This window comes from Saccostrea cucullata, unplaced genomic scaffold, assembly GCF_032062105.1.
Source record: "Saccostrea cucullata isolate Sc308-1 unplaced genomic scaffold, CSIRO_AGI_Scuc_v1 ctg93, whole genome shotgun sequence".
In the NCBI taxonomy this organism is placed as follows: domain Eukaryota; kingdom Metazoa; phylum Mollusca; class Bivalvia; order Ostreida; family Ostreidae; genus Saccostrea; species Saccostrea cuccullata.
Window position 1 is genome coordinate 73,383 of NW_026935164.1, and position 16,633 is coordinate 90,015.

A 16,633-nucleotide genomic window follows, 5' to 3' on the forward strand; every position below is an offset into this window, starting at 1 on the left:
AGTTGCGTGTTAAAAAAGTTATTAACATTGTCTACGACTTTTTGGGACAACCCTCGTATTGTTGTTTAATACATTTAAGTATATTTGAAAGGAAATACATGTATCTTTATATTTTTTTACTTCCATGAATGAAAACTAATGAAACATAGTTATTAAATCATAAGAAGACGAATAATAGTCATGTATATAGTTATGAAATAAAATCTATAGAAGTAAGTTTTCAAAAAAACAAACAAACAAGAAACATTGGATGTCGTAAACTGTCTTTAAGATTGATGATTGTAAAAAAAAAATGCATAGTAGGTTAAAAAATGGTGAAGATAATAAAGTGTAAGAGAGATCAATCTCAAAACATCTTTTAACTATACAAATCTGTGAAGAGGGCATAAACGCCGACCCCTGGAAGTTTCAGTGGTGGGATCAGGAAGCATCCCCTGTAGACATGTTCCATCCACTGTGAGCCCTCCTACGTATTGGTAATGTAGATAGCATTCTGTAGTCAAATTCAGTATCCAAAAAAAAAATGCTTAACATTCAATACTAAACAAGTTTGCTTCAGCATGACTAAATGATATACGTCATATTTGCGTACAATGTCATTTAGACATCCATAGAATTTATGAAACTTTATAAGAGGTTTTTACTCAACGGTCAGTAACATGCATCGGTTTTATATAAAGTGATTGCACATGACATGATAACGGGATATTAAAATATTACGAAAAATAATAGCTGACGACCGAAATACTGGAATCATTTCGTTTGGCATACTTAGTCCTTTCTCGTTTTCTAGTAAAACATCCAAAATTAAATATGAAACTGATTTGGCACACTGTAATGTCTTTGATTTCAATTAAGTTCTCTATGATATATCGATAATTAAATTGAAGTAACTATTGTTAATCGATAATACATTGTCGAAATTATATCTAAAAATATTTGATAAGTTAATTAGAAGTTTTTCCTTGCTCCTTTTTTTGTATGGTTAGCATAAACTATATGCTAGATAGTGTTCAATACGTGAAAGAGTCAATGTACTGTCATATAAAATACCTACAAAAATAGCATATCTACAAGATTTTGATGTTTAAACAAAGTATGTGAATGGATGTCTTGGGATGCTATCTACCATTCTTTAAGAGCGAAACACTGGAATTCCTTTAACTTTCCAAGAAATATGACTTTACAAAAACTATATTTTCAAATCTAGTAAAGAAGAAGCATGTTTATCATTTAAATAAACAGCAAGTGTGACTCAAATGCATGAAGACGCTTTTTGTATATTTCATTGTGCCAGTCAAGGTTTTTGTTGCTTCAATTGTAGCTAAAGATTGAACAAGTTAATGTTTTTGGAACAGTAAAAATTTTTGATGCATGTCCAAATAACTTTAAAACTTACATTGATAAATCTTTCAAATGAAACATCTAAGGATGTACATTACCAGGCTTGCTTAAGATGCTTGATCTGATCGTCATTTTCCGGATAAGTGACCAAGTCAAAGTTTTAGGATCACGTTTATTGTAAGCTTGACCATGCATTTGCAAGGATGATGCACACTAACAGGATTGCTTCATGCAGATACTCGATCTGGCTTTTTCTGAATGAGTGGCCAGGTTAAAGTTTTTGGAGCACTTTCATTTTAATTGCATGAAAGTTTGCCCTTTCTGGACCAATTTGTAAGAATTATAAATCTAAGGATGCAATGATATACTTATACAGAGTTGCTTCAGTAACTGAATTTGAAATACATTTTCCAGCAAAATGATCCAAGTTTTTGTAGCAGGTTCCTTCACAAGCAAACAAACCTAGACCAAACTTACATGGATGATGCATCTAGGGTTGAACTCTTTAGATGCTAGATTTTCCTCCCTTTTCCTGATGAATGATCAGAATAAAATTTTTGTTGCGATTCCATTCCAAAGTAACTTTATGACCTTCTTAACCAAACTTGCCTGGACGTTGCATCTAGGAATCTGCACTACTATAGATTATTAAGTTTAGTGTGGGACTTTCCATTACCTAAAGACAACTATTTAAACAAGTCATTACCTGTCGACTTAATTTCACAGTATATCAAAGTAACACAGTTTTTTTTAATAACGTTAAGGTTTGAAAACTAAATCTTTTGCATTGGTTTAGGAATTAAATGGTAGAAAATATATTTCTTTTAAAATCATTAATTCACATAACGTAAATCATAAGTAATAAGGCAATGTTTTGAAACATTTATGGGGACTTACTTGATAATTTCACAAACCTGTATTACATGTACTCCTCGATAAAGGTTTATAAATTGTACCTTAATTTTTATTAGAGTTTCAATTGAAAGAGGAAATGTGTTTTTTAAACAAATGTAATATTTTTTAAACCATTATTTTTTTTCTGTTGTATTGATGGGTTTGTTGGGGGGATAAGGGTGAGAGGGCACTTGTTTTTAAAAGTAGTTTTTGTTTCGTTTATTTTTATCCTTTGTGTATATTTTAAAAGCTTGTTTTCTACAAATCTTTATTTTGTTAACGAAATGATTTTTTTCAATCCTCCACATCACCAGAACATGGAATTCCATTCCAAACATACAAAGATATAAACATGTAGTTGATTTTATATCAAACTTATTGAAATGTCTTTACATTTTAAGGTCAGCATTTTAAAATTCAATCTTAAAAGTGAAACGACTAAATATAACTTGTTTTATATCTTTATTCTGATAACACAGTGAATATCAGTATTTTTTCTCTACCCTTGATATTATATCAGGACGAGATAATATCTAACTGACACAAATAAAGACGTAACAAATATTAAATAAAAACAAGATGCATGTATAATATCACAGTCGCTGATATCTGCAAAATAACACTCTATGAAATAAAAATACTCTATTCTTATTACATAATGTATAGGCCAAATTCGATATCTTCTTTACTGAAAAGAAAGAGACCCCACTGCACATTTAATGAGCCTGTAAACTACAGATTAAAAATAACTTCCACACGTGCAACCAAACAAAAAAGAAAAACGCTTGGAATGTGCTTATCAGAGGATTAGAATGAATTCAGGATAATTTGCTGTGCAAAAGAATTAATGTTGGAAAAAAGAAACCTGAAATGTCTCTATGATATATAAAAGACATTAAACTTAAAGGATGTTTACGTAGTATATGTATACTAACTTTCAAACAGAGAATTTCTTAAATATTTACCCATTTACAGAAGACTGAAGTTTTCCGTCAGTACATGTAACACACCAATAGTGGGACACGTTATTATAATACTGATAATAAAACGTCAACCAATCTAAAGCTATGAATTTGAGAGTTCCTCCAAATCTCCCTGTTTGCAAATAAGATGAAAATAACAAAATTCGTTGTTGACTACATTCTACAAAATGACAATTTGGCACACATGATGTGCAATGCAATTGCACGACAAATCACAGAACATTTCGAATATAAAAATTGATATCAATTTTAAACAGAGAAATATATGAACAGTTATTCCAACGTTTAATTGATATGGAATAAAATTTATCTTACAATAGTGTTTGAATCAATTACTTTTGGAAATATACATCAATTGGACAGATGTTTATGGAAAAAACACATTTATTATAATGTGCCAGTTTTTAAGAAGCTTCAAAATGAAAATAAAAACATTAGATTAATAAAAAATCAGTTTGAAAACACAAATTATACTTCGCAGTGAGTTACAGTAGGAAAGTTGTTTCATTGCTTTCAAATAATTCCCAGTTTCATCAAAGTCAAGATCACAATAATATTGATTGATATGTAGAGAGGCCATGAATCATGGATTTCGATCCGTAGAGGCAGGCAGTTACATTAGATTTCACTTTCAAGGAATATTCAGAAACCTAGAGTTATTAGCAATGGTTGATTTGCACCTTACATGTTTCAATTAACAATGATACAGTGATTTATTAGGGTTGAAGATGTGCAATGATGGATAAAAAACAGGAATTACTAGGAAATTACAAGAATTAAAAATAATGGTAGACACGGTCCTTCTAATCTGTAAAAGTAGTTATATCTTATTAAAGATCATTAAATTGCATCTAGAGGACATCAAATTCCACTTTATATTTTCTCGGGTTAGATCTTTACCCCAGTTACACATAATCCACTTTAACAATGAAGTTTTTCGCTTGAAATGAAGAGAATCAAACATCCATTCTACTTTTTTTAAAACTGCTTATATTTATTCACTGAGGATTTCCTTAACAATTATTCGATGCAGTCGTAAACGTCTAGAATCGATAAGGACATCAAAGGACTTATAACTTTTAAATACAAATGAAGACCTATTCTCCAACGTTGAAAATAGAATTTATCGTATATAGTAATTAAGCTGCCTTACAGGATCGTAAACTACTGCAGAAGAATAATTAAGTTTTTTTTTAAATCAAAAAAAAAAAAAAATTGATTAGGAAAAGAAATCCACAAAGACATATGCATCCTCTATTACCTGCATTAACATATCAAAATATAGTTTTATTACTGTTTAGTTGCATAATTCTTTAACTTGCATTCATATTGATAAATAATTATACATGTGTGATATGGCATGCTGAATGTAGTAATTGATCCCCTTACGAACTCCTGAAGTGAACAGAATATATTTTATGATAACCCAAGATTATATTATGAACGATTCATGAAAAATAAAACTTTAAAAACACGAACTACCAGGCTTTTCATCTAGATTTTCTATCTGATAGACGCATTCTTTAGCCCTATCTGTATGATGCACCACAGTTTCAATTTTCGGTAAATTTTCACTGCTTGATTGCACATTTGGAGCAGGTTCCTCCGACATGTTTTGGGAATGCATACTGGTGGATTCCTTAGGGGAAATAGATTGTTCAGATCTTGATTTCTTCCCCTTTAGTTTATGCCGTGTTTCAGCTTGCAAAGGTACTGTTAAAAACTGAATCACTCCACCCTTGCCTTCTGACAGAGGCGAATCGCTACCTCCCGTTGACTGTGTCCTTTGCTTCTTTTCTCTCTTTACTTCTTTTGGTTTAAAGAACCTTGTTCCTAAAAAACTGGCGCGGCGTGGAAGATTGCCTGGTTCGATTTGACTCTGATCAGAATCACGGCGATCTATAGAATTAAGGTTCGCACCCACACTCTCTGAACGTTTCCTATCCGTGAAGCCTGCAAATCCTACCCGTAATCCGAACAAATTAGAGCCGGATGGTAATTTCCGTAATTTATCCATTTTACCATTTGGCATTTCAAGAGAATCTTTATGTATACTTTCTCTAGATTTCGATTTTCGTTCTTCGGTAATTTTGTGTAGTTTTCCAGTAAAGTCAAACTTAAATTTCTTTTTTCTACGTGAACTTTTTGAACTTTCTGAACTATCATCTGAATCTTTATCCTCGTCTTCACTCGCACTTGTGACGACTGGGGTCGATTCCATTACTATTTCATTAACCAACTTTTGATCTTCCTCAAGGTCAGCTCTACTACTAACAATGCTTGGATTTTTGCCGATTTTGGTTAACCTTTCAGCGGCAACACTTTCCATAGTTCTGCGCATGAGGGGATATCTTTCCAATACTGTATTAAAATGTTCAACCGATAAAGAATAAAGATTCACGTAGGTTTCTGCACGTACACTAGCAACCCTTTTGGCATTTGTTAGTAAGCATATTTCTGTAAATACAATATAATGTGTTTATTGAATAATTTTGCAAGAAATCAAAAAGGAGAAACTGTGGTTTCATCAATATTCGTTGAGCACCAATTTTTGAGGATTTCGTTGTTGAGCAGATCCACGAATTTAAATGTTCATTGAATTAAGAAATATGTTATTCACTTCTATAGGCAATGCTTTTGTCCACGAAATTACGTATCCTCGAAAACGTTTGTTTTACACAATACACAAAATTGATGCCAACGAAAATTGATGAAACCACATTAACCGAGGAATTACAATATTTTGGAACAAATGCAAACGTGCGTAATTTTAACTGCGATAAAAAAGAAAAAAAAACTTTTTTAATGGAGACTGGTAAGAGGGCAACTTACCACCAAAGTATGAACCATCAGACAGCGAAGTGGCGATCTCGCCGTCCTTAGTGATAATGTCGACGATTCCCTCTTGAATGAAGTACATCTTTGTTCCCATAGTTCCTTCTTTTATGATATAATCCCCAGGTTGAAAGACTTCAAATTCCAATTTACTGATTACCTCAGAAACAAACTGGGGATCAGCATTTGTGAAAAATGGCACGGATTTCACCAAGGCTCGACAATTATGGTTGATAACTTCCTACGAATATAAAGTCATTTGTTCAGTTTCTTTGGCAAGTAAATTTCTATCCACGGTAGAATTAAAATGGAAATACAATTGTAAGATGCTCTGTATTTACAAGTATTATACTTATATAACTAAGGTGCTATATACCTAATTCATCCATTCCACTCATGAAGTTATTGCTACTACTGTTTGAATTGCACGTTGTAAAACAGATGAAACCTCTAGGGTTTAACAACAATTTTAACATGAGGTTACTTTAATTTTTCGATTAAGTCTACATCAATCTACAAAATTGCTTTGTACGTTAAAGTATGCTACTTAAGAGAATAATAAATATAATTTTTGTATATATCTTCCTAAATTCCATTCATTATTCCTATTTACTAAAATTCGCCCATAACCAGAAACAAACTTAAATTCACACAACATGGGAAAGTTTGCAAGTAGATAAATCTATACTGTGTTTCTGAGATTTCCTTTAATTCTTTTATAGTTCAATGCAATATTTTCGTCCTTTATTGTAACCCGACTCTTTCCCAAGGGATTAAACTTCGTTTAGGAAGGTTCCAAATAAATTTCTTTCTTTAGTCGAGATAGTCTAATTCCTTATCATTGAGGTCTCACCTTTACTCCGGGGATCCTAATTTGAACATTCTAAAATCTTTACTTTCATATACGTTTCCTTTTCAAAATTTTTTCTTACGAACTCGTAGTTAAATGCAAAGATTTCATCTTCTATTGTAACTATAATTTAAACTCAAGATTCATGATTTGGACAATTTACAATCTACGCTTTCTCAGAAAGGTTTCATCTTAGGTTCATTTTGGCCCCGTGGTTCTAAATAAGCCGATTTTTATTGATTTCTTTGTTTTTGCCTTTTTCTTGATTATCTCTCCTTGGAAGTGGGTTTGCATGGTCCTTGATTTTCAACAATTTAGAATCCTTAATACGCATGGATGCTTCGTACCAGCGTTGGTAAAAATTGTTCCTATGCTTCTTAAGAAGAAGTCAGGAATTGGGAAACGTTCAATAGATAAGTGGATGGACGGTGATCAGAAACAATACAAGTACTTGAGCTTTCAGATGAGATAAGCTCATCAAATACACGTAATATATATTACACATAGTGCATTTTTCTTAAGTTTGCTTATGTAAACATAACAGTTTAAGAAATAAGTACCTTAGTGAAAAACGTTATAGTATTTCACTTAACGATTTTTGAATTGATTCAGAAACGTATATATATTGTACTATGTTGGAATCTTGAAAAATACACACCTGACGAAGACACTCATTTAATTCAACCAAAATATTGTCTTCATCAAACATTTTGCCCTGGTAACGATGTTCATAATACTCGGATATCCTTTGTCGTAGTTTTCTGGGTAACTTTCTGTATATCATGTATTCCTCAACTTGTTTGAACTGAAAATACATGAGATCTTGGCGTACATATATCTTACATAAAATAATGTTTACAACTGCTCGAATGTTCAGTATTTCTAACTTCGCAAAAAAAAAATAACAGTTGCTCTAGATCTTTTTTTATATGAAAGACAATTTTAAAATATCTTGTATACAGGGCGCTCAATAATGAATAGTCCCTTCATTATTATCTACATAATAGTATGTTTACGACTGTAAGCAAAGGTAAACATCTCGTTTAATGAGATAGACAACGAAATAAAGTAAATTTAACTAGTTAACTTAAAAAGCTTACGTCATTAGATGATAAGAATGACTCTATGAAAGGTCATTTAAACATTAAGAAAGACCTTTGAAGATTTTCATATAGACTCCTTGTGTTTCTCTACAATAAGTTATATCCAAAAATTTCAAATGAAAGTTTGCAGTTCTATGGATATGTTACAATCATTTCAGTTATCTTGAAGTTACATGCTTCAAAAAAAAGTTTCCATAATTTTTCTAAAAACCTTGCAGTGTTCCAATTCAAAAACAGAAGATTGCTACATTTTTCTCATTTTTAATTACAATTTTTGAAGTTTTACACTTCGTGCTTTTGTGATATTCTAATGCTTTTAAATTCTTTTAAAAACTATAAAACTTTTCAAAATCAATTTTTAACATCAATGTCATGTATTTTTCTTTTCAAAAGCTTTATTTTAATGCTCAATGCATTTTGTCCATGTATATTTTTTTTTGTATACTGTAGTACCTTTTCGTTATAAAGCCGTCGTGATGTGTCAAATGACTGAATTATCGTTGTTGTATGCCCAAGGAAAAGTGCATAACAAGTAGCACCACTAAGCATGCTCAAAATAGTCAACCACGTGTCCGTCATATTTTGTGGCGGGAAACGTCCATAGCCGATACAGAGCATGTGGGACAAAGCTTTAAATAACGCCCATGTGTACTGTGTAAACCATGAAGCATGCTGAAATAAATTAAAATACAGACTTAACAAAACGGAACAGTATGTATATTTTTTTCATTAGTCGGAATGAATACTAAAGGAATCGTTCTGGTTATTCTTTCCAAATAAAATGGACTTTTGAATGAATTTAGAACTAAAGAAAAAATTGTCTGATGATTAGGAAATTCAGATTTAATGTTCATGAGTAATACTTGATTTTGAGGTTAAAAAAAACATGAATAATATCTGATAATGTCTTTCTCTTAAAAATACATATATGTTCTTATTACTTTGAAACTGAGATAGGTTTCGAGAAATGCTGTACGCAGCGAGGTGTTAAAAATATTCTGACATACTCCCCCCCTTCGCACACAATTATTTGAATCTCTCTTGTATATCTGGCAGCCTGTGGTTTTACCCATTAATCTTTTATTTGTAAACTCCACCACAACGTTGCTATTTTGATGCTTCATTAAATATGAATACCATTAGAGATTTTAGACTTTCATTGTTACAATTCTTGTTGCTTTTTGGCTTCGATGCATCGACTTTCCTTTTTTAAGAGTGTTGAACAAAGCTCCAAAGTCAGTTATACAAACGGCAAACTTTTAGTGTATTTTATTTCTGGTTTCTAAGATATGAGTTTACCTTTAGTTCTTCAATGGAAACCCAGCAGTCTTTTGGGAAGTCTTCTAACATTGGCACTAAGAACTGCAGACACCCATTCCAATGACCGAGTAGTAGCATGAGACATATCAGATTAAAGATCCGCATAAATTTCCCAGCTACAGCAAGAAACTGAAAAAGTACAAATAGACAAGTTTCTAGTAGATCGTGATTTGCGTGTATTTATTTCTAAAAATGTTAACATTTTAGACAAATGTATATATTACATAATCATTCATCTTGTAGTTCAGCTTAATAAAAGACTGGGGAGGGAAGTGGAAAATGACAGCAGGGGTCAAAAGGTAATTGAGTTTTTTGGAGAATTCTGCATTATATGAAGCAAATTTGCTGAAAAAGAGACTCTCAACAGAGTAAAAAAAATAGAAAGCAGTGATAAAGGATGCAGTGAACCGAGAACTGCAAAAGCAGGTGCTGAAAATGCATGTAACATAACACTGGAATGACATTGTCATCTCTTAATCATGTTTATCATTCTTCCAATTATTTTAAGGAATATTTTTTTAAGAAATGAAAAATAAGAAATTTAAAAAATTTTATGCATGATTGTATTACCGTATATACAACAAAGACAGGTATAGAAACAACAAACTGAAGCGAAACACAGAGCATGCCACATACAATAGCCAGCACATGCCAATGGTGAACTGGTTTTCACAGTTCAGATCAGAGTATACTTCTAGTTGTCATCATTCAGAAGACAATCATTCAACATACTATGAAAGAGATCACTTTTTACAAAGTCATTTTGAATCCAACGTGCATTTCTAAAGAAATTATTTCTTGGTGCACTATAAAGTCCAACTCCGACAAAAAAGGCCTAGATGATTTCATCCAATCAGAGACTGCCTTCAACTCACCCCAGGTCGTTTTCGGCGTCCAAACATACTCAAACAAGGACAGGCTTCAAACTAATCGGAAATAAATCATGAGTACAAACAGGTTATGCTTAAATCCAAATAAGGATGTTAAATGCAAGAAATTAAACGCTTTGCGCTGTAGACTTAGTAGAAATAAAGACATGGGGAGAAACCGTACTCAAAATAAAAGAAAACAGAAAGGCTAAATATAATCGTCAGTTCTTGTGTAGTAGGGTTATGACACACGTGTTGGTACGCATGATGTTTAATGGAATATTACAATGTTTGTGTTTATTAATCTATAGGATTTCCTATAATAGTGACTACTATGCGATTGCTTTAGTTTGGTCACATGTATTGCTCCACAACTTTTATGTCGCTAAGGATATATATATTGATACTTGAAAGCACAAAACTCACCTTCTTAGTTTTTAACAGCTGGAAAGCCAAATAAAAAGACATATTTGTAAGATTTGGGATTCTACACAGTTATACAATGAAGAACGACAAACTTTGTTTTTTTAACACGGCGCAATTGCAAAATATCAACAGTTGTGATACACTATTTAGTAATGGACTTTTGAAAGGAGCGCTGACTTTTACACTTGACGGCTTAATTTTACACATTAAGACAATGTACAGAAATTTTTTATATAAATTTGTAGCTCAACATTTAATTAAACGAAAATATCGGGTTATTTCAAAAGCACAAATAAGTTGCCCTTGAAGAAAATGACATCCACACTACCCTCAACTCCCGGCATTAACATGTTCCCAAAACACCATACCTATTACCACTAGACATTTTTCTGATCTATTATCTATTCTGTACCTACGTAGATGATATAGGTTTAAATGTCAAAGTAAACCGTCATCTGTAAAAGTCAGAGCTTCTCGCAGAAGTTCAGTACTTACTGTATAACTAAGTGTTGCCTATTTTATGAATACAATTCCTCAATTTTTTATTAAGAGAAAACACATCGATTACGTACGAAGTATAACACATTATACAACGTTTATAATTACAAAAGGTAGGGTGCACATTTGGAAAATTTGGGAATAAAAACTCTTTAAAATGACATGATTGGTTGTATTTAGGTACGTGGTATCGCTTTTATACCATTACCATGCATCCACAACAATGCACACGAACTGAGCCCAATTTTTAAGTTTAATACACTCATGCAAAATAGGAATATTTGCGAAAACCAGTTAGTATTTACAAAACTGTATTCAACACTTCCCTCCCACTTTACATCAAAGTAATCAGTAGATAATTTATTGGAAAAATATAATTTATGAACTGTTGTAATGCTAATGAAGACAAAAATTGAGACAATGCAGACGACAGAATGACGTTTTACTTTAGATTCTTACCTCTTCCCACTGTTGTACGTATCGCACCAAACGGGACAACCGCAGCAATCGTAAGAGACTCAGCAGCTTTGCCAACCGTAAAATCCTCAACGCCCTTCCTACAATTAAAACATCATGGTTACTTATCAGATACTATAATTGTTTTTCTTATTGCCCTAACAACACTTTTGATTGTTTTATCAACATATTTGTATTTTTTTTTTATTTCTTTATTTAACACCATTATGTAATATCAAGTCCATGTCAGTATATGCTAATGTATATTTTAAATCTAAGATAGAAAATTAAAACAAAAATATGCAGATCATGCTTCAGAACGTTTGATACAACAATGTTTTAATGCAGTATTTGATGATGTATTTCGAAATGACAAGAAATTGCAGATGATAATATTTCATAGATTTGCATGATTTTGTAAATGTTTTTGAGATCCATTACTGTTTGTTTATTTCAACCTCTTTTTCATGTAAAGCCCCAAGCGTTGGAATAGAAAAATTTCTCCTAAATAAAAAGTACGCTCCTAATCATTTGAATTCCAAAGTGAGAGGATGCATGTTTAACATTTATCTTTATATTCCTGAGAAATGGTATGTATAAATAACTTAAGAAGATGGGGGAACAAGGCGGGCAGAATGCCTATAGCGTCATATATTAAAAGATCGTATGCAATATGTGAATTGAGTAAATAAATTAACTTCTAATTATTGAAGTTTTAGAAATTATGAGAAAAAAACTTTCTGAGAGAAAAAAAAAATATTGTAAAAAAATTTCTTTCTTAAAATTAGGCCTATTTGATGATATTCGTGGGACTCGAACCCTAGGAATAAAAATCCGTCGTATCAATAGCATACTGCTTTGAGACTAACGCGTTAACCACTATGCTACATCACTCCTGCTGATTTCGGGCATTTAAATCATGTTTGTGATATGACCTTCGACTTAATGGACTTCAAGTATTTCTTTGAAAGATGCAAATGTTGTGTCATAAAAGTGTACTTTTAAGGTATTGTGGGTCTTCGCTCCATGTTTTTGTAAACCAAAAAATGTGTATTTTACTGCAAACTTTTAGGATCATCTTTCAGAAAAATGGAGCGAAGACCCACTCATATTGAAAAACCTTGTTAAAGTATGAGAAAATGATCGTTTTTGTTCTTTTTAGTGTGTGTAATCTTTTTCATAGGCAAATAATTTCAGTCTTTGTGAGATTTTTGTAAATTGTAGAGATTTTACATAAAGTAAACTTTAATATTAGATGAAATATCAAATAAAATTTAGTTTAAATTGAGATTAAATTTTTCACTTCTTATCTGTCGCACTATAGGCACTTCGCCCGCCTTATCCCCCCATCTTCTTTACTAAAATGAAAAAATAGGAAGATGCTTTTTAGAAGGGATTTCTTGGGAATTTTTTTTTCTGCGAAAGCACTTCAAACAAAAACTTTATACAAATTTACTTGTGTGTGTGTGTGTGTCCATCTATATAAAATATGTAAAAACCCTATCAAACTAACAGTAAATGCCAAGATTTAAAACACACAAACTTGTAGATGTGTAAAAATAAACACTGGTAATTATATGTACATCAATTGCAATCACATATTGATAAATCAGGATGTATTTAATTGATTACATTAGAATAGTTAAATGTATAGCACCTCGTGTCAAGTACAAAATTCCCTCGTATTGATTTCCCTTGAAAATCTTAGAGGGTCATATATTTTATGCTTTTTATGGAACAGATGTAGATAACGAACAGTATTCAAGATCAAAACTCCATAAAACAATACAAAATAGGAGCAGAGCAAACACAGACCTCCAAAACATCAGAGGTGGGATCAGGTGCCATGGAGGAGTGAGCATCCCCTGCCAAACGGTCACTCCCGCCGTGCGCTTTTTGTCATGATCGGGAAATTACGGGAAAATCCGTCGTCGATTCAGTGTATAAATTATGGACTAACGATAAATATGTAAAACATTAGTCAGCATTTGACTCAATAATAAATTGTATTTGCTGACAAGGTAATAGAATTTACGAAATTATTACTTTAAACGAGACTGCTGATATCCGTGTTTCATCAACTTGTTTATCAATAATTTACCTCGTTTTTAGAAATTGTTCATACGTAGAGCATGCTCTGGCGTATCGAATCAACTGAGATCTATAAATTCCGTATGCAGGTGATGAAGGTATACTGCATAAGTAAGAGAAGTTGACGATTAAAAAGTTAAAGTCACCTCGTTTATCATAGAGCTTGGTTGTTAGATTACCATTAACGTTTTTATCAAGTAAAATATCCAAATATCAATATCAAATCAACATATAATATCATACCCGGTATTGATAAAATAAATGATTCTAGAAAGTCCTAAATATTCACAAGTTCAAAAAATTATACCAATTCACAAAATACAACCTTTCACTAGAGAATGAAGATATAATTTATAAAAAAAAAAAATAATAATATTGACAGTAGAAATTGTGGTCACAACATCGATAAAAAAAATATATACTCCAGCATGCAGAGAAAGTGAAGTGAAGTGAAACATTCAACAATTTCATCCTTTTATCTTTCATTTTATGTAGCACATTACATATACACGAACACACAATAGTTATATATATTAAACACCGACAAAGGCCCTGAAGGAAACCTCGGTGCTTAGAACAAAATCACTTACAAAGCTCTTCCTTCCATTCGTTTTAATTACTATAACCTCCTAGGATATCCAAGGCGACCATTCTCAATAATTTCTCAGCTTATATAAAAAATTTCTATTAAATGTTGCAATGGTATACAAAAGGTCTTAAGCATACAGAATGTCAACAAATTAATCGAATTTTTTTAAAAAGTTTTATAAATTAAAAAAAAAGAGGGAGATGAAAGTAGATTTTATCTTTTGGGATGAAAACATTTGCTTTATAACAAAGAGGTTCATATTCAAAAGAGTTTGAAATTACAAAAGTTGATCATTTTAAAATAAGTATCCTCTATCGTCAATAAACCTCAGCGTTAGTGCACACAAAGCAATAAACATTCTGAAGTTTTATAGCAGCAATTTCAACAAAGACAAGCCTTCATCGGATTAGAGGTAAATGCTTAAGAGTAGCAATCAAAATTCCTGTTTAGGTATGCATGTATATGATATATTTTTACAAAAGGCATTTATTATTTTGTTTGCACGGTTTTCTTAGGAACAGAGAACCCTTTTTATCTTTCTTTATGCAACACACATGACAGTTCCCAAAACAATTTTCGAAGGATGTACCAAGCTATCTGAGGAAGACTTGTAAAATTACAAACCCCGAGGAAAGCTGATACAATTACGTGAAAAGGTTAAATAAAGGCAGGACAAACAAAAAAAAGTAACGTGATATAAGAGAGAGAATTATGGGAATGATCACCTTGCCAATAAGAGCCGGCATCCACTCGCGAGCTCGTACCTGCATGGATCATTTGGTAAAAGTCGGCCTCGGCATCCCACCAGAGAAAAATATAATCCATTGGAATACTACTGATGAGATCAAGGAAAAACCAAGACTTAACATAATGCTTGGCTATCAACTTAGGATCTAAAATGATTTCGTCTGCGAAGTCATTCAATATTATACCTGTAATTTAATAAAAAGTTGAACAATTACACAATATACATGTACATGTATATTAAATCAAAATAAAACTCTTAAGATTTCAGATTCAATTGGCCAGTTGAGTTTTATTCCTGATCTAACTACCTTTAGATAATTGTTAATTTGTATGTTAATTTAGTCAAATATTGGCCTTTATTTAACCATATGTGACATTGAAGTATTTCTCTTAAAATTTGCTTCTTTGAAAATCTTAATCATGGATTTTAATTTGTTATCATACACAAGTTAAATTTAGAGATAACGCTCAATTCATATAATTATTTTTGTCCTGGCCTACTGTTCATGGGGAAGAAAATGTATTTCAACTAAACAAATAAACAAAAAAAAATTAAATAAGAAAAGAGTTTCTTATTTGACAAAAAATAGTCTTCACCATTATTTCGAAGGAAAATTCTGAGATTGCTTACACGTATATTCAAGATGGCAGAGGATCAAAACCCAGCGAGGAGCAAATTCCGGGAAATTACTTTCGAAAATATACGAAGTGCGAGATCTAAATAAAGGACAATGTACACTATATATATAATATATATATATATATATATATATATATATATATATATATATATATATATATATATATATATATATATATATATATATATTCAGGCTGGTAAATACGTAGAGGTATTTTATCATGAAGCTACCATGCTTTCTTGAGCAACACAGCTCGATAGAGTTCAATTTTTGTAAGATAAAACTGTCAAAAGATTTCAATTTCGTGGAATTTCAAGATACAGCTATAGGAAGAAAGAAATCTTCATATGCCTCTTTTACATGAACATATGATATTTAGATCTAAATATACCAATGGGAGTAAGTGTTATTTACTGAAAAATTGCTACCATAGAAAGGGAGCGCCAGCATCGATTTTTTTCAGCATCATAAAAAGTTTTAACTAGTACATGAGTGTATGGATTGTAAGCTGAGCTTTTTATTAGCTGTCTCTTAAGGACCTGTCAAAATGAAACATACATTAATAGACCGTCTCCTTACAAAAATAAATTGATAAATTTTGGTTGAAAAAGATTGGTGATGATGTGAAGTAAGAGATAATTGAACCTTTACTACGACTTTTATTCGGGTATTGTAGATAAAATTACACTGATTGACCAGGTCAATAAAAAATCTACAAAATTGAAGAAATAAAAAATATAAAATAAAAGCCGCCCGCCCGCCTCGATTTTAAAAAAAACTCGGATGAGAATCTAGCAATTTATTTATTATGGCCTAATTCTTCGGCTTTACACTCGTTTTGAAGGCTAATGCCACACATTCAAATATTTCTGTAGTGTTTTGAACTGTAGTGTAAGAAAGAAAGACAAACTCAAAAAGTTATTTTTTAGTTCCTTTGCATAAATTTTACACAGTCTAAAAGTTGGTTACTTTCAAAGGAGAAAAAAA

The 16,633-nt window shown here is 31.6% G+C and overlaps 1 protein-coding gene across 6 annotated transcripts in view; it reads right to left on the bottom strand.

Moving 5' to 3' along the window:
- Nucleotides 1-2,683: 2,683 nt before the first annotated feature.
- LOC134242050 (potassium/sodium hyperpolarization-activated cyclic nucleotide-gated channel 3-like) overlaps nucleotides 2,684-16,633 on the bottom strand; it is a 104,515-nt gene continuing 90,565 nt past the window's right edge. For 3 of the 6 annotated variants that reach the window (XM_062724061.1, XM_062724064.1, XM_062724060.1), the window contains exons 4-11: nucleotides 14,984-15,190; nucleotides 11,582-11,679; nucleotides 10,205-10,255; nucleotides 9,309-9,458; nucleotides 8,463-8,681; nucleotides 7,565-7,711; nucleotides 6,054-6,297; nucleotides 2,684-5,678 (exon numbers count right to left, since the gene is read on the bottom strand). In XM_062724061.1, coding sequence (XP_062580045.1) covers nucleotides 4,687-5,678; nucleotides 6,054-6,297; nucleotides 7,565-7,711; nucleotides 8,463-8,681; nucleotides 9,309-9,458; nucleotides 10,205-10,255; nucleotides 11,582-11,679; nucleotides 14,984-15,190 — 2,108 coding nt within the window. In that variant the 3' untranslated portion in view covers nucleotides 2,684-4,686. The remainder of the gene's footprint in view (nucleotides 5,679-6,053; nucleotides 6,298-7,564; nucleotides 7,712-8,462; nucleotides 8,682-9,308; nucleotides 9,459-10,204; nucleotides 10,256-11,581; nucleotides 11,680-14,983; nucleotides 15,191-16,633) is intronic. The other 3 variants (XM_062724062.1, XM_062724063.1, XM_062724065.1) reach the window with 3 other exon arrangements.